The sequence below is a fragment of the Panulirus ornatus genome, chromosome 11 (assembly GCF_036320965.1).
Source record: "Panulirus ornatus isolate Po-2019 chromosome 11, ASM3632096v1, whole genome shotgun sequence".
In the NCBI taxonomy this organism is placed as follows: Eukaryota; Metazoa; Arthropoda; class Malacostraca; order Decapoda; family Palinuridae; genus Panulirus; species Panulirus ornatus.
In genome coordinates, this window is record NC_092234.1 from 2,605,586 (window position 1) to 2,633,275 (window position 27,690).

Consider the following 27,690-nt stretch of genomic DNA (forward strand, 5'->3'; position numbering starts at 1 on the left):
TGGTTGGTCTAGTCACGTATCCTGGGGTGGAGGAGTGAGGTTGGTTGGTCTAGTCACGTATCCTGGGGTGGAGGAGTGAGGTTGGTTGGTCTAGTCACGTATCCTGGGGTGGAGGAGTGAGGTTGGTTGGTCTAGTCACGTATCCTGGGGTGGAGAAGTGAGGTTGGTTGGTCTAGTCACGTATCCTGGGGTGGAGGAGTGAGGTTGGTTGGTCTAGTCACGTATCCTGGGGTGGAGGAGTGAGGTTGGTTGGTCTAGTCACGTATCCTGGGGTGGAGGAGTGAGGTTGGTTGGTCTAGTCACGTATCCTGGGGTGGAGAAGTGAGGTTGGTTGGTCTAGTCACGTATCCTGGGGTGGAGGAGTGAGGTTGGTTGGTCTAGTCACGTATCCTGGGGTGGAGGAGTGAGGTTGGTTGGTCTAGTCACGTATCCTGGGGTGGAGGAGTGAGGTTGGTTGGTCTAGTCACGTATCCTGGGGTGGAGGAGTGAGGTTGGTTGGTCTAGTCACGTATCCTGGGGTGGAGGAGTGAGGTTGGTTGGTCTAGTCACGTATCCTGGGGTGGAGGAGTGAGGTTGGTTGGTCTAGTCACGTATCCTGGGGTGGAGGAGTGAGGTTGGTTGGTCTAGTCACGTATCCTGGGGTGGAGGAGTGAGGTTGGTTGGTCTAGTCACGTATCCTGGGGTGGAGGAGTGAGGTTGGTTGGTCTAGTCACGTATCCTGGGGTGGAGGAGTGAGGTTGGTTGGTCCAGTAGTGTTATTCTGTCTGGTCGGCTCGTCAGGTTCCCCACAACGCCAGTGCCTCATGTCGCTTGCCTGCTTGTGTCCGCCTTTGTATGTCTGCACCTCATGGTACATGCTTCCGTTTATGCATCCGGCTGCATATATATATATATATATATATATATATATATATATATATATATATATATATATATATATATATATATATATATATATATATATATAAAGAGAAAGGAAATACATATTTAGATATTTTTTCTTCAATAGGTTCAAGCGTTTTGAGTGTTTCAAATACAATGTTTGATGTAAATTTGAGGACATACATAGCACCAGCAGCGGGTCTGATCCTGCCTTACACATCCTCACCAACTCCCACCATAACACAGGATCGCCAGTGTGCTGGTGCACGTCACTCATGCAGAGTTGACCCCAGTGTTAGAGGGAGGATCTCAGGTGAGGAGGTTCGCTGTTCCTGGTGGTGGAAAGATACAGTTGTGATGTTAACGTTCCTCAGGTCTGGCTCCATGCCTCTCTCTTGACCCTTCTGTTTGACTCTTCCTCTTTCATCAGTATTTCTTCTTGAGTATTCCTCTCTCTCTCCCTCTGACACTCTCTCCTGCTACTCGCTCTTCTTCCCTCCCTTTACCCCTTCCTTCCGTCTCTCCCTCTGACCAGGAGTCAGTGATCATACACGCTAGTGTTCAGGCTCATTCACTCGCCCATGATGGAGTGACAACCGTTCATATTTATCTCATTTCCCATAACCTCTGTGTGCTGGACCCAGGGCACAGTGAACCCAGAGAGGAAAGGCTTGACGGGGGATGGAGAGAGTCAGGAATGATGACACACACACACACACACACACACACACACACACACACACACATCACTGGATCAGTTGTATAGCAGATGACCATCTGTCTCTCAGCTCCGTCGTGTGTGTGTGTGAGTGTTACGTGCTGGGTCGCTCTCCCACAGAAAGCTAACTCCAGCACGAATACTTCGTTGTAGCCTCCTTCCTGGTGACATGCCACCATACATACATATATATATATATATATATATATATATATATATATATATATATATATATATATATATATATACATATATATATATATATATATAATGTCGTGGTGAGTGGCTGATGGGCGAGGTAATTCCTAGGCTGCGATGTCAACAGTTCCTGCTGGGCAGTTGGTTGTAGAGGGTGGTTGTGTGTGTGTGTGTGTGTGTGTGTGTGAGGGGCGTCCCCCGCCCCTCTCTCCCGGAAGGGCGCCGTGAGGCTCTTCCTGTTTCTCATGTTTTTTTTTTACTCGTGATTTTAATCATGATTCCTCAAGGGATCCCGAGCGTAAGTTGTGGGTTGTAATTTAATTACCAGAAGTTTAGTTATTGTTTGTAACGATCCGTTGTTGACTTCACACGTGTCTTACTGCAGTAACGTTGTTGTGTTCACACGTGTCTTACTGCAGTAACGTTTTAAGGACGACCCTTGACTCTGATAATGACATGACTTCTCATCCTCTTAAGGGCAAGGTCATAGGTCAAGCCTTCAGAATACTTAAGGGTCATACTGTCGTGCTCAAGGGATTAAATTTTCTCACTTTCATTTCATTACTTCAGCACATACCACATTCTCGTCTGGTGGTCATCTCATTCCTAGGTCCTCACCTGTAAACGTTGCGAAGGTCATCGCTGGTAACGCCATACGTTGCGAAGGTCATCGCTGGTAACGTCAGACGGTCGACCCTCAGGAGGGGAAGGGTGTGTACGTTGCCCTTCGTGGTAGTGAGGTGGAGCAACGCATTGCAGATGGTGACGCAAGGCCCACACTCCGACCTGCCGGCAACACTTGTGAAAGGCGGCCTTAGCCTGGGGTTCCTCCCCCCTGTGCTCCAGTGTGGATGACGGAATGCGTCGTATCTGCTGTAGGTTGAGATGGGTATTACGCAGGAAGACGCAGTGAAAACGCATGGGGGGGGGGGGGACGCAGGATTTTTTTTTTCCCTTATGCATTCATGCGTCGTCTGGTGTATGTTGTTTGCGGATATACGATGTTTTTAACTCAGTTAAACCTCGTGAGCACGACGGTACGATCCTTGAACACGACCATACGATCAGTGCGTATGATAGCCTGACTTTAGCGTATTTTGCCCGCAACGGTCAGGTCAAAGGTCAGACTCTGATATCCAAGGGTCGAACCGCTGTCTTCAGAGGTCAACACCCTTGTCCTCAAGGGTCGTACCGTTGTGCTTAATGGTCGCACCGTCGTGTTCAAGGGTCGTACCTTCGTGCTCAAGGGTCGTACCGTCGTGCTTGAGTGTGAGCAGTGTTGCACAGTGTAGTTGGTCAGGGTACGCAACTCTCTGCCACTACGTCCGTGTAGTATGATGATCCATGGCGGCCAATCCCAAACTCCAGGGAAATGTTTATATTTATCGCATGTTGTGACGTCATGCCCCAGTTGGTTTGGGTGCGCATTCGTTGTGCGCAGCTCACTCTGGTGTTCACAGGCATCACATCCGCCCTCCGGAACTCCTCTGTCATGCATTCCATAGTTACGATACGTAACTGGGTTCCTCTTACATACTGACGTAGTTTGCAATTCTTTTTTCTTTTTATCTTTTTTGATAAAGTAAGAATGTGATTTAAAGATCATATCGTGTGTACATGATTTGTGCATCTATCTGTATACGATAGATCTTGTAGAATGCATGGCTGGGGGACTGAATTATTTTCCCTGGATCACCGCCACCATCCAGCCCCCAGCAGGAGCTGCTGAGGGTAGCAGGTGGAGGTGAGAACCTCGCCAGCATTGCCTTCGTGTCTCGTCTGTACACGGAAGGTTTGTCTTGTATCTCTGGAGCGATCAGCTCGCCACACAGCCAGCTAATTTAATTGACCGTACGACGTAGATGCTCGGACGAGTGTCGTAGTGACCTGCAGACGACTCAAGGAAGCCTGTGAGTGCCTGGCCCACCCGCTGGAGTGCCTGGCCCACCAGCGGGAGTGCCTGGCCCACCAGCGGGAGTGCCTGGCCCACCAGCGTGAGTGACTGGCCCACCAGCGGGAGTGCCTGGCCCACCAGCATGAGTGCCTGGCCCACCGGCGGGAGTGTAGAAACCTCAGGAAATATTATGATTTTCATTACTTCCTGGGTAGTGTACCGGCCCAGCCCACCTGCACGGTGTGAGGCAGGGGAACTTCCACCTTCATTATATAACCATTTACCAGAGAAGGTGAGGCTTATACGGGGCTACGGGGTTAGAGAGAAGTCTCCTCCCTTAAGATCAGCGGATGATATCCTTACCATGGGATATCCTTCTCATGTCTAATACATTTCATGGACGAAGCATATCATGTGGTGTTGGGCCGAGTGTACATATGTACGTTTGTCATGAACATTGTGCTCACCAGGTCTGTGTGTGATGGTCTGTGATGGGTGAGGTACCTCCCTCGTGGTCCTCAGCTGGGGTTGGTAGGTGGACCTTGATCGCTACACCGTGTGAACGCGAGGACCCACCCACACTCCACCGTGTGTTGATATACCGTATCATGTGAGGATAACCCTCATCTGTGGTCCAGGATGAACCCGTGTCTTGCATGCCTCACGCTACACATATGTTGGCTGATGTATACATTCCAAACACTAGTGTTTCGTTTGTCTTTACTTTGGTGATCCTCTCTAACTTAGCTCTGGTTTGGTCAGTATACAGACGTGTGGCATCTAGCTTGTCTTAGTTCACATGTGTACGCGAGTGTGTGGGGCATGATAATGGTGTAGCATCAGCGGTCGTGTCTTATGGTCGAGTTCCTAAAGAATGTGTACCGCATCATGTGAATAAAAGGCTCCATTATCCTGCTGTGCGAGGTTTACCAGTACCTTCCACACCAAGATCTGGGATGGCGTGGTGCTGGCGCACTACCGGACTCTCTCTGGCAGGAGTTCACAAGTAAACAGTATTTCGACAATTTCTCTGTGTTGTACAGAACGGTTCTGATCGTGGACACTGACAACTGTAATCATTTGTAGAGTTTTCTTTTTTTTAATCATCGTGAGGCTAAGCGTAGTGTTCAGCTCCTGACCTGTGTATGAGGTCGACCTCAACACGTCGTTCATCTGTCATTACCGGTGTTCGACGTCCCTTCCTCACTTCCTTCCACTTGCCAGCCACCTCTCCCACGGTCGCCGAGCTTCCCTAGGGGTAGTTATTGCTCTCCCCATTGCCACACACACCCTCTCTCTCTCTCTCTCTCTCTCTCTCTCTCTCTCTCTCCCTCTCTCTCTCTCTCTCTCTCTCTCTCTCTCTCTCTCTCTCGGCTTCCCGTCTACCGAGCCAATAGTGTTGTGGGTGCCCCGCTGTGGTGAGGAGGTGCTGTGGTGTCCTGCTGTGGTTGTGATGGTGTTACAGGTGTCTTAATTGTTGTGAGGAGGTGCTGTGGGTACTGCTGCTGCTGTTGTAAGGTGTTGTGAGTACCCCACTGGGCTGATGCTGTGCTCTGATGACGTGTTGTTGTGTGTACCACTGTGGTTGTGAGGGTATTGTGGCTGCACCACTGTGGGAAGGAGTTATGGATGCTATGCTGTGGCTGTCATGGTGTTGTAGGTGCCCCTCTGTGGTGAGGTGTTGTGGGTGTGGTTGTGGGAGTTTTGTGTTGTGTGTAGTGTTAGTATGGTGTTACTTTTGCCTTCCTCCTTTTGTTATTACGTAGTAGTGAGCGCGATGTCGGTGGTACAGGATCGTACCGTCGTCCTCAAGGATCATACCGTCGTCCTCAAGGATCGTACCGTCGTCCTCAAGGATCGTACCGTCGTCCTCAAGGGTCGTACCGTCATCCTCAAGGATCGTACCGTCGTCATCAAGGATCGTACTGTCGTCCTCAAGGGTCGTACCGTCGTCCTCAAGGGCCGTACCGTCGTCCTCAAGGATCGTACCGTCGTCCTCAAGGGTCGTACCGTCGTCCTCAAGGATCGTACCGTCGTCCTCAAGGGTCGTACCGTCGTCTTCAAGGATCGTACCGTCGTCCTCAAGGATCGTACCGTCGTCCTCAAGGATCGTACCGTCGTCCTCAAGGTTCGTACTGTCGTCCTCAAGGTTCGTACTGTCTCCCTCAAGGTTCGTACTGTCGTCCTCAAGGTTCGTACCGTCGTGTTCAAGGATCATACCGTCGTCCTCAAGGATCGTACCGTCGTCCTCAAGGATCGTACCGTCGTCCTCAAGGATCGTACCGTCGTCCTCAAGGGTCGTACCGTCGTCCTCAAGGATCGTACCGTCGTCCTCAAGGGTCGTACCGTCGTCTTCAAGGATCGTACCGTCGTCCTCAAGGATCGTACCGTCGTCCTCAAGGATCGTACCGTCGTCCTCAAGGATCGTACCGTCGTCCTCAAGGATCGTACTGTCGTCCTCAAGGTTCGTACTGTCGTCCTCAAGGTTCGTACTGTCGTCCTCAAGGTTCGTACTGTCTCCCTCAAGGTTCTTAACGTCGCCCTCGAGAGGTTAAAGTATGTGTGTAAAGCTTGTGTTGGGCCTTAATTAGAGGGAACAGTGCAGCCGGGCTGGAGGAGCTAGCCAGACTCTCGCTACTTCAACAGTACCACCCTCCTCTCTCTCTCTCTCTCTCTCTCTCTCTCTCTCTCTCTCTCTCTCTCTCTCTCTCTCTCTCTCTCTCTCAGATATAAAGCAAGGGGTCTCGCACAGCAGATGGTGAGCGCATTTAGTGAACTACCAAGGTTACCAGGTTACGTGAATGGAACCATTTTACAGATGCGTTCAAAACTTAAGATTTAGTTGAAGACAGTTCCAGATGACGCCAGAATTGGTCGCTTTACGTGATGTGTATTATAACGAGTGAAACAATAATATTCATGCCTGCGGTGAGCACTACGCGCTAGTGCTGCCTCTTAGCAAATTGTTCGTCTTAGGTAGTCAGTAGGGAGGGAGGTAGTAGTAGGGAGATAGGTAGACTGTTATCATGATCTTCAGTTTTATCTTTCCTTCGTACATCCCATTTTCTTTCAGTTTCTTCTTCCTCTCTTGCTTCTTGTGACATCGTCGTCAAACTCTTCCGCTAACACCTCTTCTCTTGCCTTCTCTGGTGCTTCCTCCTCCTCCTCCTTCTCCGCCGCCGCCGCCTGCTGCGTCTGCCCCAGCATAACAAGGAGGGGCCTGTGGTCTGCTGGGGCCTCCTGCAGCTCTCCCCTCCCCCCCCTCACATGCTCCCTTCCTGGCCTCCTAATTCTGGTCCCCAGGACACACCACATGTTTCTGGTCCCCAGGACACACCACATGTTTCTGGTCCCCAGGACACGCCACATGTTTCTGGTCCCCCAGGACACGCCACATTATTTTTTATTGGGATGGTTAGGTAAGAGCTGTTATGAGTGAGGGAGTGTCGTGTGTATGGGAGGGTAGGTGAGGAGGGAGTGTCGTGTGTATGGGAGGGTAGGTGAGGAGAGAGTGTCGTGTGTATGGGAGGGTAGGTGAGGAGGGAGTGGTGACGCGTTTGTGGTTAGAGAGGTCAAAGGTAAAGAGATTTAAGGTTAAGGAGGTTGAAGGTCAGTGATGAGTGGGGCTTCGGAAGCGGTTAACTTGGGTGACTTATCTTGAACCGTGTGTCTGTCTCTCAGCCCACACCCAACGCAGGTGTTCATCCTCCCCTCGGGACTTAGGCTGGTGTGTATTTGTGTGTTTGTGTTTACATACACATAGAAGACATGCCAAATGTGCACACAATGTTAAGAGACGGCGCAACACGCGTGTAAAACCCTCTCCCCACAACACACAACTAGTGATCACACTCACACACACACACACACACACACACACACACACACACACACACACACACACACACACACACACACACACACACACACACACACTTCCTTGTCTGTGTATGTTTCGTATGTAAACATATCCTCAATTCTTGTATAAACACTAAGTTTGATTTCTGTGGTTGCAGGTATGGAGTGCATGAGGCAGGTCTTTGTCAAGCAGCTTGAGTGTAACATATCAACAGGTCTTCAGGAACAGCTGGCCAGACTGCTGTAAGTGCAACATATTCTGGATTTATGGTCGTTAAGTTGTTGTCTTTCATGCCTCCAGTGTACGACCCTTGAGCACGACGGTACGACTCCTGGGTACGATGGGCTACCCATTGACCTGACCCTTAAGGATCAGGTCTGAACGCTCAGGGGTCGTGACCTCGTGCTTGTGGAGTTAAAGTGCAAATCAGAAATCATGTTTCTTACTCGTGCAGACCTTGACCTACCTGGATCTCAGGTGCTTAACCCAGTCATGTTGGCTAGCAAGTGACAAGGTAAAAGTTGTAAGTCAGGAGAAGTTTTATGTGTTTGGTATGTTGTTGAAGAGTGTCTGTATGCTTTACCTGTGAGAAGATAACAGTGATGCAAAGGAATCCTTGTAGATTAACGGTTATATTGTGTAACTATGTAATTACCCGTTTGTACTGTACGAGAAGAGACTTTGACACTCGTAGGGCCTCATCTCTTGACTATTTTACAACCATATAACGTTTTCATCGTCTGTATGCTGTCGGAGCCAGATTTCCATCACATTTCTTAGTCTTTACATTTACTGCTCTTATCGTACAAAAGTATTTGTATTGACATCTTTTCCTGTATGTTTCTTGGTTTGTTTAATCTTATAACCTTTGCTTACTGTGATTAAGTCAACCCATACTCTTCTCTCTTCCATGATGGGGGGGGGGTAACTTACGGCTTGTGACCTGTCATTGTAACTCAGGTTTCTTACTTTTGATGCCATCATCTTTATTGTCCTCCTTTACACCTTCTCTTTTAGTTGTTTGTGATTCTGAGTTGCAGCAATTTGTGGGGGACGAAACTTTGAGAATTATATTACAGTATTTACCAGCGTCCAGCCTTGGTATCTGCTGGACGTTTTCACATCCGAGTGGTTGAATACGATCTTGTGTGTGTATGTGTGTGTGTGTGTGTGTGTGTGTGTGTGTGTGTGTGTGTGTGTGTGTGTAGATTTGCGGTGGGCGTGGTTGACTGTAGCATAGGCATCATGATTGGAAATCTGGTCGTAGTTTACAGGACTTGGGTGATGGTGAGTAGAACCCCGGGCTGGTGAGGTCTGGAGTCTTTGGTTCAGGAAGAGGTCAGGTAGCCAGGGCGCGGGTGTGAACACCACCAGGGCGCGGATGTGAACACCACCAGGGCGCGGGTGTGAACACCACCAGGGCGCGGATGTGAACACCACCAGGGCGCGGGTGTGAACACCACCAGGGCGCGGGTGTCAACACTACCAGGACACACAGAGACATGGGTATAGACAGGACAGAGACTTATAAGTAAAGCAAGGACCAGATTGTGGAGTAAAATAATGGTAAGGTAGATATATAGATAGTGAGGGAAGCTTAGAAGTAGATAGAGATGAATAACTATTGTAGGAATTGATGGAGATGGTGATGTGGGAGAGGGAGCACACACACACACACAGTATTGAGGGAGGGCATGGTGGTGTGGGGGCGTGCATGAGGTGCGGTGGGAACGTCGTCGCCAGGGGCGGGTGACCTCACCGTGCCGGACAGCTGCCCCTGCCCGGCCCTACAGCCTCCTCCCCCCCAGGTGCTCCCTGTAGCCAGAGTCTAAGCCTCACACGAGATAAACATTTGGAGTCGTTTTGTTTATCCATCAAGCAAATGCACCGGGCCGTAGCCTGGTGAGGGTCTCTGTTATTAGGATCGTTCATCCCAATTCTTGGCGTAACATGAGCCATCCCGCTCCTCCTTCTCCTTCTGCTCCTCCGTCACTGGGCTGGGTAATGTGAGCCTCCCTGGCCCTGAGGAGGAAGGAGCCACAGGTGGCGGTTCATGTATTATTACAATAATAATACCGAGGGATTGTTGACGGTGGCAGGGTAGAGGAAGCAGAACTGAGTCCGGTGGTGTCGCCTTGCATGATGGTTAGGCAAACATGTTGGTCGCAGAACACTAGCAGTTAGGGGGAACTACAATGTAAAAGGAGTGCCTTAAACATAACACTTGATCCCTGATTGTGTTCCCGCTGAAGAATCCAGGGTGTGGGTGTTGTTGTCCTTAGGTGTGTTATATGTTGCTAGAGATGTAGTTGAGCTATCCCAGCACTCACGCGACTCCTCGTCACATAAATGTTGTAGACTCTGATTCTTGGTTGTTGTAGGAGGGAGGGAGGGTGAATGAGTGACCCTAGATAGAAGGGAAAAGCTGGAAGATAAACACACAAGAAGATGGACAGGTCTAAATAATACGAGACGATCTGGGGCACAGGAGAAAGTCAACCCGTCAGATGTGAGGACGAATTCTCCCTGAGACGGACGCGCGGACAAAGAGGCGAGCTCCACATGTCGTCACTACTCAACATTAGCGTCACACGAGACACCATCAGCGTCCCCAGTCGGGTGGTACAGGAGGGGAAAGTGAGAGACGCTGGAGGACGTAAAATCCTCTAACATCTTACCTGTCAACGCCTGCGAAGAAAACGGGACCCATGTAAACAAACGGTGCGGGTTCTGACGAGTCTTGGGTAACAGAGACCCTGTGTGACCTGACCTCGGTAATCCTTTTCCGCTACCGTTCATGGAATGAACTTGGGACGCACGATACACCAGCTGGTGATACCAGCATCAAATCATCAATTGGGTAACGCTGGGCTGCATGTGTGGCGCGAGCCGTATGATCTTCGTCCCAGCGAGACCACTGGGATCGTTATGAAACACCAGGTGAGCCACCCGTGTGCTCTGAAGGTGGACCACTACACTAGTGGATCACGGGTGGTTTGCTGCGAGCATGACCGCACGCACGCACGCCCCCATGTCAATAATGGCCCTAATTCTTAAGGTCGGTCAGGTGGAAGGCCATAAGGGTTGTACCATCTTGCTCAAGGGCCCCACCGTCGCGTGAAGCGGTGAAGCGTCATCAGGTCAGTAAAGGACACTTCTGAAGTGTTTCCAGAGTGAAGAAAGTCTGACCACGATCACAGTTTGTGGAATATTTTCATTTTCACAAACATTCTTTCTGTCCTCATCTGTATATTGTTTATCAGGCAGGTATACGTGTTTATGACCTGCCCAAGATTGTGGACAGACTTATGGAGGACGATTAATCATTTCTGTCCTTAAATCCGTAGGTAAGATTTTGATTAAAAGTTTCCGGTGGCATCAGTTGTACCGGATTATCACGATACAAATGAAGATCTTTTTTCTATGTCTCGGTCATCTGTCCTGGACGCCGCTTTCTCGCTCATGCGGTAAATAACAAACATGTATGAAAGGGTGTATATATATATATATATATATATATATATATATATATATATATATATATATATATATTTATATATTTATATATATATAACCATGCATTTGACAGTCATGCTCAAGGGTTGTACCTTCGTGGTTAGGATCTGTACCGTTGTAATAAGAACTGTACCATTGTACTTAAAGATTGCACCGCCATGTTCAAGGATCGTACCGTCTTCCTCAGTGGCTCCAATCTACCTCATACCTCCATCTGCTGAGGTGGGTTGCCAGAATCTGGGATAAATTCGGTTCAAATCCTGGACACGTCAAGCCGAGATTCCGTAGCGATGTTTGAGACCATCGCTGGAACAGGTTGGAGCAAGAGTCAGGATAGTTAAGTGAAGGTGGCAGCCAGTGAGTGGAGGTGGTTAAGTGGGCTGAAGGTTGGCTGTGTGGGCGATGTAGGAGGCAGTCAGAACAGTGGTGGTGGGGCGGAGGAAGACGTTTGACTGGTTTGACCTTGGTCTCTCCCAGGGCAGTAGGCTGGCACCCATGGTGTTCCTCTCTCTCTCTCTCTCTCTCTCTCTCTCTCTCTCTCTCTCTCTCTCTCTTCTCTCTCTCTCTCTCTCTCTCTCTCTCTCTCTCTCTCTCTCTCTCTCTCTCTCTAGCTTGGATGACGAGGTAGAATTTCCAGTTAGATGAACTATTTTATCTTTTTTGTATGTGTTATGAGTAGGAATCTTGTTTTTCCATAGTTCGACCTCGTAGTTAAGAATGAGAAGGGCAATTAGCCTGAGTGATTATCATAATGAGGCCATCACCACCATCCACCTGCTCCTCAGTGCAGAACTCTTTGATGTGTGGTTGTGGATGGCTGGAAGGTGGTGTTAACCTGCGTATTGATGGTTCTCATAGAACATGCTTGTACAGGCTGAGGGTATTATGCCCTGAAGTTGTAGATATATAATAATTGTTATTATTACTGTTGTCACTTACTGTAGATGCAGCCACAGTCTCTCCATCTACTAGTATTACTGGTACTGTTGTACTAACATTAACATTTTTCTATTCTTCTGTAAACGTGAAAAAGACGACTAAGTAATAACTGTGAATTATTCTCTCCGAGGATGAGCAGATTGTACCTGGAGGTTATGTCTTGTTATTGTCATTATGTACTTGATGACATGTGTACAGATGTGTTGCTGGTGTGGTGGGATGACTTACTGTTGTCAGGAACGAACAGCTGCTCATTGTGAAGGTCTTGGCTCCCAGCTGACGTAGGAATTGATGGCCAATTGTAATGCTGCAGCTGCTGGGCTGTTCCTCAGGTCGCCATTGTCTTGTGTCAACCTTCGCTAGTGTGACCTTACAACACAGTAGAGTTTATCATTGTATTGTGTCAACCCTCAGTGGTATAACCTTACAACACAGCACAGATTGAGAGGCCTTATGACGTGCTGTGTTACGGTGATGGTGACGAGCCACACCACAGACCTGTGTTGTGAGGACACACACAATGGTTATGGTTGACTTGGTAACCAGAGTGTTTGCTGTGTCGTCCGGGTACACAGGCTGCAGCCTCAAACAGACTGAGTGATCAGGGAAGGAGCAGGGCAGCTTGGTGCTAGACCAAGCCACTAGGGTAGAGACAAGCCCCCTGGAGCAGGGTTGGGTGTGTGTGGTGATGTGTCGTCCTGCAGGATGTTATCTTTATCTGGACAATATGTAACACATGTACCTTCTTGCGCAGGTAAGACTGTACACATGTAATGTTCCAGCGTTGCAGTAATGGGGATCGATGACGTAAAGGGGGGCATCGATGACGTAAAAGGGGGGATTGTAACGTAAATGAGGGTTCGATGACGTAAAGGTGGCAGAGACTGGGAGTAGGATAGGGTAAGCGGGGCGGGTAGTGTGAACTGTCGCCTTTTTGAAGGTTGTCGTGCTCTGGGTCGTTCAGCTCACAACTTCTGTCATCGTCGTTGATCTAGGAAGTCGTCCCGTCCCCGTCACTGTGTGGAAGGTTGTGGTTGTGTGAGTAGTGTGGCGCCTCAGATCCGTCGCTAATGTGAGGTGGAAGGTTGTCGTCACGTAGGACAATCTTGGAATCCCTCGTCGTCTGGATGGTAGTCGTTCCACTACAGCTCCTCAGAGTGGTCGTGTTGAAGGCAGTCGTTCCCATGGTTCGTGCGTCTGCTGGTCGTGATGTGGCAGGAGGGAAGTGACCCGCACGACCAGCGCCTCCTGCCAGGGACGCCCCACAGAGCCCTGGGTAATATCCACCGGGACCTAATTAGTGTACATGGGATACTGATTTTTCCCTGGGATCTGATTGGTAGATACGGGATGATAATTTCCACTGGGACCTAATTAGCTGGGATGTAATCATTTGATTTGTATCTGATTAATAGAAATAAGATAATTTCAACTGGGATTAGTATATACGGGGGGGAGGGGTGATCATTTATAAGTGGATTAAACAAGTATAAGTGAGGTACAGTACTGGTAATTTGATTGTATGTGATGGGTAATATTCAGTAATAATGTCAGGAATATTATAAAGTTATCTTCAGGTTAATACTACCAGACTCTCTGTATATTTCCATGATGACGTCTCCTGATGTATTGATCTGAATATCTGTACTGATGAGATGAAGATTTGGAATATCTATAGTGATGAGATGAAGATTTGGAATATCTATAGTGATGAGATGAAGATTTGGAATATCTATAGTGATGAGATGAAGATTTGGAATATCTATAGTGATGAGATGAAGATTTCACTGGTAATGAAGGGATGGATGTAGAGAAGTTATTACTAGAGGTCAAACTTCCGGTACACATGATGAGAGAGGGACGGGTGTACATACATACATACATACATACATACATACATACATACATACATACATACATACATACATACATACATACACCCAGCAGGTGATGATATACTCATGATATTTACATACAGATTAATGCAAGTATATATATAAGCAGAAGCGGGTGCTTAGCCTAATTACCTTCAATACATGTACTAAAGTACATAATTATCATGCAGCTTAATCTTCTTTATCAGTGTATGAACATTTCCCTTTTTATTTCTAACTCTCCTTCGTTATTACGTCCAGCCAGCCCCCCACCCCCCACCCCTCCCTCTCTCCTGAGCCCAGGGTCAGGAAGTAAATACACACACACACACACGCACACACCCTCGCCTGGGGACCATGCGGAAGTGTGTGTGTGTGTGTGTGTGTGTGTGTGTGTGTGTGTGTGTGTGTGTGTGTGCGTGTGTGTGTGTGTGTGTGTGTAGTGTTGTGGGCTGGTGTCACGGCCACCCTGACCATTATGTTTCACCGCTGGCAATACCACTCTTTCCAACCTGCTGGTTACTGTGCCCCTACAACACCTCACCTGTGTTGTGATCTTCCTTGTGTCATCATCGCCACATAAACCTACAACACCTCACCTGTGTTGTTATCTTCCATGTGTCATCATCGCCATATATACCTACAACACCTCACCTGTGTTGTTATCTTCCTTGTGTCATCATCGCCATATATACCTACAACACCTCACCTGTGATGTTATCTTCCTTGTGTCATCATCACCATATATACCTACAACACCTCACCTGTGTTGTTATCTTCCATGTGTCATCATCGCCATATATACCTACAACACCTCACCTGTGTTGTTATCTTCCTTGTGTCATCATCGCCACATATTCTTATAACCTTTCCACCTGTATGAGTCACGTGTACACACACCTGAGGAACCTTGATGAAGTTCAATTTCTTTATCTTGTTATCTCCTCCCGCGAGATGGCCCTACCTTGTGTGTGTCACTATGAAGGAATACCTCTCATGTAGACATGTAGTGGTCGGGTGAGATACTGTGAAGGTAATTGATCTGACTTTGGTACGATGGTTCGCATGTCTTCTGTTATATATTGAGTCTTGTCGTCACTCACCCATGAGCCACTATGTGTAGCAGTAGTTGTAGCAGTGGTAATAATAGTAGTAGTAGTGGTAGTGGTAGTTTTAGTAGTAGTGGTAGTAGTATTGGTAGTAGTAATAGTAGTAGTAGTAGTAGTAGTAGTAGTAGTAGTAGTAGTGGTAGTGGTAGTTTTAGTAGTAGTGGTCGTAGTAGTGGTAGTAGTAGTAGTAGTAGTAGTAGTAGCTGTAGTGGTAGTGGTAGTTGTAGTAGTAGTAGTAGTGGTAGTAGTATAGGTTGTATGGTACACATGTTAACACGTTGTGTAGTGATGATAAGAGTACCTCGGGGTAGCTGGACGTGTTCCTGTAGCAGCTGGTGCAGGAGATGCTGACAGACACTTATGTAGTTCTGCGTTGGACGTAGGATGGAGAACATTGTACAAATATCATGAGAATATAGTATTAGATTATCGTATGGAGAATATTTGAGGAATAACAGTATTAATAGGAGTGTTGGGGTAGACTTAGGGTAGTTATGTGACGGAGGAATGTAGGAGTGTGAGGGAGTGTTGAAGGCGTAGTTATGGTATGTGATGGAGAATAGGATTGTGTAGGGGTGTTCGAGGTATGATATGTGATGGAAGTTGATTATAACTGTCAGTCCTGGTCAGATATGGAGACATGACTCACCTTATGTCAGTCAGATATGTGTTATCATTTGCATAAGGAAGGGGGTGTCGGAGGTCTTTGATCCTCGTATGTTTACCCAACATGACACAGACGTGTAGTAAGGTTCTCTGCCCAGTACTGGGGTTTACATGTGACATAATGGCGCAAACATTGACAAGATTGGACTGTAATCCTGTGTGACATCTTTATCTGTGATTGAGCCTAAAATCTGAGTAGTGTTTAGTGTTATCAGATACGCAGGCAGGACCAGCCACGCCCTCCTGCGTACAGAGTTCCAGATACATTGTGTTGACGTAGGCCACATTGGACTTATACAACACTGACCCTTGCTAATCGTATCATCCTACGTAACCTAACCTGTCATTTCACTGATTGCAGAACAATCGCGAACATAATGTTATAGTTTGTGTTCATGTCAAACACTTGCAGTGTCCAGGGGTCCGGTGGTACAGCCGTGTGTGTGGTGAGGCAGGATGTACGTGTGAGGGTGAGGGTGAGGGTGGCATGTCATCTGTGTTGGGATAGAAGTCATCACACACACACCCTGCCCACCAACCATTACCTCAACCCGTCTCATTACATGACCCTCCAGCCTGACACCGACCTCCTCCCTCGAACTGTGTTGTCTTAAAGCATGATTAGGGAGCCGGCCTGCTGAGGAGGTGGGGCTCTGCTTGTGTGTGTTTATATTGCATGTAATTATGTTACGTCTGTGTTTGTATATATGTTTGTGTATATCCTTCCTTATGTCTATGGGTTTCGGTTTGTGTGTGTGTGTGTGTGTGTGTGTGTGTGTGTGTGTGTGTTTGTGTGTGTGTGTGTGCGCGCGCGCGCGTGAGAGCTTGTATGAGGGGTTGAAGGGAGCATTGTGAGTCCCTCCTTCCTCCCTCATGGTGTGGCCAGTAAGGTATGCCATGTAAGCTACACCACTCACTATTCCTGGGCGTCAAGCACCACCACAGCACTGTTTGTTTGTGGGTCTCCGGTTATCACCTCCTCTGTTTCAAGACGCTTACTTGGGCGTGGCTCCAGCCTGGCCAGCCACTGGAACAAAGACCTGGTTCATCCCTGATGGTGTCTGATGAGGAAGGGTCGTGAGGAATGTGTATAGTTGGGCGGGAGGATAGTTTATGTTTGGGGAAATATAGCGTCTCGACCCGCCTTACCTCCATGTTCATCACGTCCTGACTGCCTCCTCTTGACTCATTATCTCACAAATGTGTGATATATATTATGTCTCTTGTATTTATAAGGTACTGCAACTGTATGAATTTCTTTATCAAAACAAAAAACTGATATCATCATGAAATCTTATCCGAGTTCTTCCTCTGGTCTGTATTTACAAACAGAGTAACTCCAGGCAGATGTTATCTTGTTATTATTACACGAAGAGAACGTGAGTTGTTTACTGCCTCGCTACCTCTCCGTTGTTAACTGCCTCGCCGTTGTTTGCTGCCTCGCCGTTGTTTGCTGCCTCGCCGTTGTTTGCTGCCTCGCCGTTGTTTGCTGCCTCGCCGTTGTTTGCTGCCTCGCCGTTGTTTGCTGCCGCGCCGTTGTTTGCTGCCTCGCCGTTGTTTGCCACTTGTAAACTACGTGGAGGACTGTGGAAGCGGCATAGAAGACGTGTTCGTTGTCGAGGTTTATGTTCCACAATGTAACGTTGCAGGGGTCACCACCTGATACCGAAGCTCTTGTGATTATGAGCGATATATTGTGATTAAGAGCGATATATTGTGATTATGAGCGATATATTGTGATTAAGAGAGATATATTGTGATTATGAGCGATATCTTCTTGTTTACGATATTCAGGATTTGTGGACGCAGGTTAGATCACGTACTTCCGCGTTTCCTTGCGTACAGCGACGCACAGTATCGTGTCGTGAATGATGAATCAGTGTGGACACAAAGCCACCTCCAGGGGTTGATATCATGGCCTGACCTCTGACCTGACCTTTGATGATCAGGTCATCTTACCGTCGTCTTAAATAGGTCAGATCTCCGTGGAGAGAGAGAGAGAGAGAGAGAGAGAGAGAGAGAGAGAGAGAGAGAGAGAGAGAGAGAGAGAGAGAGAGAGATTTTGCTGGAGTCACTTTGTTCAGTCTGGTGCGACACCATCTGCTTGACCTATTGGTGTGTGTGTGTGTGTGTGTGTGTGTGTGTGTGTGTGTGTGTGTGTGTGTGTGTGTAGTCAGGATCCTCCACACATCTCGTACGCACAGCAGCCATCTGTCTACGTCCATTTGTCAGCCCTGTGGGTCAGCTGGTGCTTGCGTCACCACCTGTTACCATCTGGGGTCATTTGTTTAATCTGTTTTAAGTTATACAGGTCAGCTGTTGAATGTTTCGGTCCGCTGTTCACTATGTGAATCAGCTGTTAATCTCGTGGGTCAGCTGTCGGTCATGTGAATCAGCTGTTCATCTCGTGGGTCAGCTGTCAGTCGTGTGAATCAGCTGTTCATCTCGTGGGTCAGCTGTCAGTCGTGTGAATCAGCTGTCACGCAGTAATGTTTACGTGGCGGGTAATGACGTCACCGACGAGGGATGTTGCGACTAGTGACGTCATGGTATGTTTAGCTCTTCCTGGTGGTGGTGGTTGGTCACCTTGAACCCCCTCCCCCCCGTGTTTGCATGTGCTGGCCGCTGGTGTTGTGAGGATGTGACGAGGGGTTGTTACTGAGTGGACGGTGGGTTGTGGGCCAGACTAATCTATCAAGATTTTCCGACGCCGGAAATACGTCCAGGTGATATAACCAGTTACATATGTGGGTTGTATGTAGTTACATATGTGGGTTGTATGTACTTACATATGTGGGTTGTATGTAGTTACATATGTGGGTTGTGTGTAGGTATTTTCATTCGTATTTTCTATATGTACGTCACTCGGTCTTTATGTGAAAATACAAGTGTATATGATCTTGAAGTCTTCCACATGGACATGTTAGCCACGAGTCGTGTGGAGTCGTATTCTCCGTACACACTGCCACACCTCCACGGTTAAGCAGACGTCTTACAAACTCCCTGGGTTGTATAGATCCACCTTGTAGATGACCACGATGCTGGCAGTTTTGTGTGCGTCGCTTGACGGACGTGTACTTGGGACAAGGTCATCCCCAGCCACCAGGAGGCAGTGTGACACCAGGAGCAGTGGGCTCCTGTTGTGTCTGGCTGGGACCCACTGCTGGGGTGGCAAGGTCGTAACCTCTCACCGCTACCGCCAGGGAGGCAAGATGATGCGCCAGGAAGGGATGATGCAGGTGTGGACGTGGTGACCAAGGTTCGTGGGTTCGAATCCTCATCCGTAAATTCCTTTAGATTTTAAGGCCACCGCTGCCCATGTCTGAGAGAGAGAACAGTTGATTACCTGGAAGTTGTTGTGACGTAACTACGAACAGTACTATATAACGAAGCGAATGAAATCTGAAACATGTTTGTATAGCTACAGAAAATGTGGTCTGGTAAAAGGTAACAAACAGGTTAAGAATACAGTAAGACAATAGAAAACGATTGTGTTTTCCTGTAGCTGTAGTTGGTCACGTTGGATCATCAAATAGAAAACGAGATTATACGTACGTCTCACAACATAACAAGGAAGGTTGCACTGGACCAGGTGATCAGGTGTAAGTCACTTGGTAAAAGCGTGAGTTGCGGACAGTCAAAGAAAATGGGATCATAGTTGTGAAAGAAAATAGGTACGTGATTTTAGAATTAGCAGATGCGAGAGAGAGTAATGTGATGATGTTGACTACAGTTGTGTTATGGTTGTGTTGTGATGGGAGACTACCTGAACCTTATGTGTCACCTCACATGTGGTAGTTCTGCCCACAACATGAACAGGTAGTTCTGCTCATATCCAGACCATTGCGACGCTGAGAACGCGTGGATAACCCCAGAAGCTTAGTGTATACGCTAAGCTTGAGAGTGATGAAGAGAGCGGGCAAAGCTTGATGTAAGGTGTGTTGTGTGATGATGATCGGGTCGCCTGGCGGCTCTCCCGTCTGTGTGGCCGGCCCGTCGTCGTGGCCACCTTGCTGTTTACGTCAATATTTACACAGTCTTGTTGCCTACCAACAACACCCCCGCCCGCCTCCACCTCCGCCCACCATATAAACACTCCACTCAGCAGCGGTTCACCTCACCTTCCTGCATTCTTGACCCTCGCCGTGTGGACCATAGACTGCGGTCTTTGACCTTCATTGTGAGTCTGTATGGCTGCGCGGGTCTGCTTTTGGGTCACCGCCTTCCCGACGTCTGTCAGAGGGTCGTTATCGAGTGGTCTTGATATGTACTGTCTGTGCTTGGCTCCACGTAGAGCTTATGATCTGGTCGTCTCGTGTTTGAGGCGTCGTCTTCGCTTCCCTCATCATCAACACCTGACGTGGTGATTGACGAACGTTAATGATCGTCTCATTCTGACGAGCGTTTAATTACGTTCGAGAAATGACCTCCACCCGTACTGTGGTGTGGGTGACCTACTTGCGTGGCAACCCACGAAAGCTCACACCCCGCATACCGCCCTCCCTCACCCCACCTGTTAAAAAAGAAGTGGGTGGAGGGAGGGAGATATCGTGTGAGGGATTAGAGAGATGGGATCTCCATTCAGGTTCCGCCTTCGGGACATTCCACGTGTTTCATCTGTCCCATCCCAGTGTACAGTACTGACTGGACTGTTACAGGAAGGAGTAGTGTTCACCCCCTGTGGTGTATAGTGTCCGTATGATGATGTGAGTGGTGTATAGTGTCCGTATGATGATGTGAGGGGTGTATAGTGTACGTATGATGATGTGAGGGTGTATAGTGTCCGTATGATGATGTGAGTGGTGTATAGTGTACGTATGATGATGTGAGGGGTGTATAGTGTCCGTATGATGATATGAGGGGTGTATAGTGTACGTATGATGATGTGAGTGGTGTATAGTGTACGTATGATGATGTGAGTGGTGTATAGTGTACGTATGATGATGTGAGTGGTGTATAGTGTACGTATGGTGATGTGAGGGGTGTATAGTGTACGTATGATGATGTGAGGGGTGTATAGTGTCCGTATGATGATGTGAGTGGTGTATAGTGTACGTATGATGATGTGAGGGGTGTATAGTGTACGTATGATGATGTGAGGGGTGTATAGTGTACGTATGGTGATGTGAGGGGTGTATAGTGTACGTATGGTGATGTGAGGGGTGTATAGTGTACGTATGATGATGTGAGGGGTGTATAGTGTACGTATGATGATGTGAGGGGTGTATAGTGTACGTATGATGATGTGAGGGGTGTATAGTGTACGTATGATGATGTGAGGGGTGTATAGTGTACGTATGATGATGTGAGGGGTGTATAGTGTACGTATGATGATGTGAGGGGTGTATAGTGTACGTATGATGATATGAGGGGTGTATAGTGTACGTATGATGATGTGAGGGGTGTATAGTGTACGTATGATGATGTGAGGGGTGTATAGTGTACGTATGATGATATGAGGGGTGTATAGTGTACGTATGATGATGTGAGGGGTGTATAGTGTACGTATGATGATGTGAGGGGTGTATAGTGTACGTATGATGATATGAGGGGTGTATAGTGTACGTATGATGATGTGAGGGGTGTATAGTGTACGTATGATGATGTGAGGGGTGTATAGTGTACGTATGATGATATGAGGGGTGTATAGTGTACGTATGATGATGTGAGGGGTGTATAGTGTACGTATGATGATGTGAGGGGTGTATAGTGTACGTATGATGATATGAGGGGTGTATAGTGTACGTATGATGATGTGAGGGGTGTATAGTGTACGTATGATGATGCGAGGGGTGTATAGTGTACGTATGATGATATGAGGGGTGTATAGTGTACGTATGATGATGCGAGGGGTGTATAGTGTACGTATGATGATATGAGGGGTGTATAGTGTACGTATGATGATGTGAGGGGTGTATAGTGTACGTATGATGATGTGAGGGGTGTATAGTGTACGTATGATGATATGAGGGGTGTATAGTGTACGTATGATGATGTGAGGGGTGTATAGTGTACGTATGATGATGCGAGGGGTGTATAGTGTACGTATGATGATATGAGGGGTGTATAGTGTACGTATGATGATGTGAGGGGTGTATAGTGTACGTATGATGATGTGAGGGGTGTATAGTGTACGTATGATGATGTGAGGGGTGTATAGTGTACGTATGATGATGTGGGGAGGGGGGAGACATCGTCACCAGTACCCATGTGACCCTTTGTGGGAGGAGGGGGTATGTTGGGGGGGTGGGGGGGGCAGATGTGGGGATATTCAAGCATATTAACCCCACTCACCTGACTCCACCTGTTACCTGCGGGTTAGAGGCTGAGTGAGAACACCTGCAGGCACTGAGTGAGGGTCGGGCTAGGGGTTAAAAGCTGTCGTGAGCAGTAGGGTGGAGTCATTATAGATCAACAGCTGACGTGAAGGAGTGTGATGGTGATGGCTGGGTGGGTAGGGAGGGGGGGGATGGCCCTTTCCTCATGAGAATTTTTTTTTTTTCAAATTAAATTAGAATTACAGTGGTAGTGTGTGGGCTGAGGGAGAGGTGTGGCTCGTCAAGGGCTGTCGAGAATTGTGGTCATATCAGCACACAAGGTCTTCCTTCATGTGTTGACCCTGCATGACATCTGGTATTTCTCCTGTTGCTCTCAGTCTTTCTTCATTTACTGGCAGGTGGCAACCATGGCTCATGCACTGTTTCCCGTTTTCCTCATACAACAACAACGGTTGCGGAGCAGGGAAATAGTTTTGTATACGTTTGTGTTTGTATGACTGTGTATGTGTGACTGTGTATGTGTGACTGCGTATGTGTGGTTGTGTATGTATGACTGTGTAAGTACGACAGCTGAGGAGTGTATTTCCGCAAAGAAGTCCATTGTTCTTGTCTTCCTGACACCATGACGCTCTGACGGGGAAGGCAATGGTGTATATCGAAAAGTGTATACAAGATATCAAATGTTGATATTAGAGAAATGTATGATACGTTCATACGGTTGTGTTCTATGTACAACATTGAGTGTTTAGGTTTAAGAAATTAGCTATGGTTGTTCAGTCTGTTTCGGGGTGATGTTCATGATGTTCATATGGGAATGAACGGACCAGTGTTAGGAGGGGCCTTGCGTGTATAACGTGCTGGTTTCGTTAACCTTGCGTGCGGTGTGAGGAAGGTTCGTTGAATCTTGCGTGTTTGTGCGTATGTTAGTAACGTTGCCTGCGTGATTGGTAGTAACTTAGCGTGTACGTGTGTTAGTAATTTTGCTTGTGCATGCGTGAATTTAACTTTGCGTGTGATCAATGATTTACGTGTGCTGGTGACGTTACGTGTGCGAGTGATCAATGATTTACGTGTGCTGGTGACGTTACGTGTGCGAGTGATCAATGATTTACGTGTGCTGGTGACGTTGCGTGTGCGAGTGATCAATGATTTACGTGTGCTGGTGGTGACGTTGCGTGTGCGAGTGATCAATGATTTACGTGTGCTGGTGGTGACGTTGCGTGTGCGAGTGTACTTGTCTGTGTGGACTGCCGTAACTCTCGTCACATAAGAAAGTGTGAAGTCCCATGATAATGGGGCGGGAGGCTGCCGGGGAGGGGGGGGGGGTGACCACGGCCACACGACGGTGCCAGTTATTGTATTTATCTTCGTTAACGTCGCTTTGTTTGATCAGCATTACCCTCAGGTGTTGTATTTTCCTTTAAGGCGATGTTTGGTGATGATCTACGTACTTGTGAGCCTTACTGGAATGACGTAGGGGGCATTATAGTGCTCGGGTGTTTACGTTGTTCCACCCCCTTGGGAAACAGTGGTGTGGGTTGCCAGCTAGGGAGTATCATGACGTGCGGGGTCTAGGGTAATATTCTCCACTTGGTATGGCTTGTATGGTATGTGCCAACATCTTATTATGCTGTTCAGGTCAGGAATACCTGGACAGCTTCAGCCAGGTGTACATGACAGTAATAGCAGACATGTTATTGTCTTCAGGTGTATAGCATGAAGGTGTAACATGCTCATGACATGTGTTTACTTCTTCAGTTGGAGTTTATCAGTTAGGAATTGTGTTCAGTTTTGCAGACAAACCGTCTTTAAAACTTATTTGCTAGAAGTTCGTTAAGATATGTTGCCAATGACATCTTATTTCAGGTGATAAATGATCATTTATTTGAATTGTTAATGTCCTTATTAACATCTGTCCTTGGATGGTTCAGGTAGTTATCCTTAATTGCCTCGGGTGAGTTAAATGGTAGTTATGCAGCCTTGGTAACAAGCAGTAGGTCCAGGTGATTACATTGTGGCTCTTTGGATGATTGTTCTCCGCACAGTTCACGGGTCAGTGAGGCGTGGAGATGGTCTCCCTGACCTCCTGGCTGGGGTTGAGCAGAGTGACCCACGAGTTAGGTAGCTGTGGGACTGATCCGTAAGGTATGCGCTCGTAGATTTGATAGCCAGCAGCAGCAGCAGCAGCAGCTGTTGCGTGGGCGTCAGCACGACGGCAACGCCCACGACCACGACCTGCTGACGACCGTTGAGTATGATTGCATGAGGGGCCCTTGACCTGACCTTTATAACTAGGCCATCATACCTAGAGGTCGTTTACGCCGTGCTCAAGGGTGTCACCGTCGTACTGAAGAGTCGTACCGTCGTGTGGGAAGGGGTTAGACCCGGACCCACGACAGAAACATTAACCATGCATTATAACAGTTAACTTGTCTCACACTGGGTGGCGATGACTGACAAACCGGCAGTTTTACGCCAAGTGTTGAGTGGTAGCGGCGGTGAACGGTTGGGGGGGGGTGTGCTGGGGGGGAGAGGGGTAGTGGGGAGAAGGACGGGGTGGGAAGCTGGTAGCGGCCATGGGGCAGCTGTTAGGAGGGCGTGCTCTCAGTAACCACCCGGACGGCTTGGTGAACGCATGCGCCTCTCCGACCTCCCCTCGCACGTAGCACCAACCGGGGACTCTGGCTCCGCCACACGTGATGTGTGCACGGGTGTCGTTGCCTCTTGTGGTGGTGGACGGTTAAGTGTGGCACGGTGTGGTAGACTGTGGTGAACTGCCGGGACGGGCGAGAGATGTAGTAGTAGTAACAAATCAGGTTATACTACACCAGAAGTGATGGTCTATGAGCGTGGTAGTCAAGATGGACTTAAGAACAGCCTCCATACTCGCATCATATTCACTCACCTGTTTGCGCGGGCGGCGGTGCACGGAGTCCAAGAGGTGTGAGGACACTCACTCGGTCATTACGAGACATCGTGTGCTGGATAAAGATATTTGAAGTGCTGGCTGGAAAGCCCGACCACCCACTCCAGGCATCGGTAGTTAACTCATCATCGCAACTCTCTGATGAAAGTGAATTACGTGAGAAGGAAATTTTGGAATGTGATACTGACATGTGGTGAGAGTACTCATTAAAATCCTCCAGCCAAGAACTTAACAAGGTAATTAGAAGGTCGTAAGCTATTAGCAGAGGAACCATATCGATGATCCCATCAGGAGAGGTCATGACCATGAAACCGCCCACATCCAGCACGGTGGGCGTGGGCGGGGAGGAGGACAAAAAAGCTGTGTATAACGATGAGGAGTATGACGAGGACCTGGCCCAACTGGACATGCTGCTCCATTATGTCAACAACCTCTCCGCTTCCCTCGAGTTCCTTGCATGGGAGAACAAACGTGAGATCCTCTTTATCATCTTCATATATATATATATATATATATATATATATATATATATATATATATATATATATATATATATATATATTGTTTGCGTGTATGTGCAATTCATGTAGAATGTTGTTGAACATGAAAGGTTTACGGTAGCCATTGTAGTGAACCTTTGTTATATTTATGTATGATGGATGATGATGTTGTAGTTACCTTGAATATATTTCTTGTCTTTTTTTTTATGTTTGACGATTTATTGCCCGTCAGTTTTTATTGGCCATTAGTTTAAGGATCATGTCAGTTTTATTATCTGTCGTCCATGTGAACAAAGATAGCTTCATGTATGGGTGACAACTTCGTTTATCATAGACTTGGTTGGTTAGGAGATTTCAGATCAGGTTTTACTGTACAAATCATTTTATTTTCAAGATAGCTTAAGTATTTATTCTGGAATCGTAGCCTCAGTATTTATTCTGGAATCGTAGCCTCAGTATTTATTCTGGAATCGTAGCCTAAGTATTTTTTCTGGAATCGTAGCTTCAGTATTTTTTCTGGAATCGTAGCCTCGGTATTTCTTCAGGAATCGTAGCCCAAGTATTTGTTTTGGAATCGTAGCCTAAGTATTTATTCAGGAATCGTAGCCTAAGTATTTATTCAGGAATCGTAGCCTAAGTATTTATTCTGGAATCGTAGCCCAAATATTTATTCTGGAATCGTAGCTTCAGTATTTTTTCTGGAATCGTAGCCTCGGTATTTCTTCAGGAATCGTAGCCTAAGTATTTATTTTGGAATCGTAGTCTCGGTATTTCTTCAGGAATCGTAGCCCAAGATTTATTCTGGAATCGTAGCCCAAATATTTATTCTGGAATCGTAGCCTCGGTATTTATTCTTGAATCGTAAGTCACAACGGTTTAAGTTTTCATAAGCGCAATAGCCATGCTAACCTCATTGACAATCAACAGTCAGACGTTGAAGTTGGTGTGAGCATCACTCATGCCAGGGTTCGGGTGCGCGTCTGGCAAGACTGCTGGCAAGTGTTGCAGGCCCTTGGGTCTGGCTACACTTGTGCATGAAGGAACAATGAACTAGACGTCGCCTGGCTAGTCTGCGGCGCCTCCACCCATCATCCCTCCCCTGTTTCAGTAACCCTGCCTCGTGGAATCGTGATAACCAACACACTGTACACGACCTATTAACCAGACAGTGTGTGTTTATATAATGGACGGTCCTGTGAATCAGTTGTGCGTCAACTGAAGAGATTTTATAAAAATTGAGATGCTTAGGTCACTTCAGGGAAGTTTCATATGAATAACTTTCGCAACACTGAACATAATGTTATCAACAGTGCATGACTGTAACATTGTATTGCATTATTCCTACGTGGAAGCAACAGATCTTGTGGTACGCTGGTATAGGGAGTAGCTGGTAGGGTGGCAGGCCCTGGGGTTGTGAGTATCAGGTGGTCAGATCTACTGGAAGCTTTTTCTATTGATATTGTGGTTCATGTAGTGAGCTAGGGTACCAAGGTCGCTGGCGCATGGGTAGGGTACCTCGTGTATCGCTCTCGTGGTATTCGCCATAGCCACCGCTCTCTAGTTAATGACGCTGTTGTAAGAACTTTGCAGTTTAAGAGAGCAGTAATGTGAGCTGCAGCGGTCCAGTGTGTGGCTCGGGGGAGCCTGGTAATTATATGCAAATACTGGTTATTTAAGACGGCATTTTTCGCTGGTGTGTCATGGTGTAGGGTTGAGGTGACCACTAGGTATGTCGTGTGTGTGTGTGTGTGTGTGTGTACGTCCGTTGGAAGGTAATCTAAAAGTAATATAATTCTTAGGAAGAGATATGATAAGGATGACAGGTGACAGCTATCAGACTGTAATGTCGAGTAGGTACGTCGAAGGTGAGGTCGAGTGAGTGGGACGTCTTTTGTGTCGTTTCATCAGCAGTTGTCAGACATTAAGGCTGGAAGATCATTTGCCAACCATGGCTCGGGCGCGGTGATCGACTGATAGCTCTCCGCTCATACTGATGTGTGAATTATTCATGGGCGCCCCTCGGGTATATACATACAGCCGTAAGTCCACGACGATGTTTGTTCTTGGGTGATGGTCGTAAACCTTGGTGCTGGAAGATGTACTTGGCCCCTCCAGTATGTAGCAGAGTAACCCTGGAGTGCTTGAAGTATATTCTTGTGCTTGCCACCAATTCTGGAATATTACGTATTTAATATGGCAGTTTATTTCTGGTATTTATGAGCAGATGTTTAGATTATCATGTTCATGTGTCGGTGTCGCGTGTTTGGCGTCGTCTCGGGATTATTGTACTGAGCTGCGGAGTAAAAGGCTTCCAGGTGTCTTGTAGCGCGG

General features: G+C 47.4%; 1 protein-coding gene across 8 annotated transcripts in view; it reads left to right on the top strand.

Moving 5' to 3' along the window:
- GEFmeso (Guanine nucleotide exchange factor in mesoderm) overlaps positions 1-27,690 on the top strand; it is a 360,741-nt gene that overhangs the window by 189,205 nt on the left and 143,846 nt on the right. For 3 of the 8 annotated variants that reach the window (XM_071666344.1, XM_071666352.1, XM_071666345.1), the window contains exon 1: positions 24,540-25,330. The exons of 3 other annotated variants lie outside the window; for them this stretch is intronic. In XM_071666344.1, coding sequence (XP_071522445.1) covers positions 25,138-25,330 — 193 coding nt within the window. In that variant the 5' untranslated portion in view covers positions 24,540-25,137. Of the gene's footprint in view, positions 1-7,708; positions 7,794-24,539; positions 25,331-27,263; positions 27,399-27,690 lie in introns of those variants that run through there. 2 more of the 8 variants (XM_071666349.1, XM_071666348.1) reach the window with 2 other exon arrangements.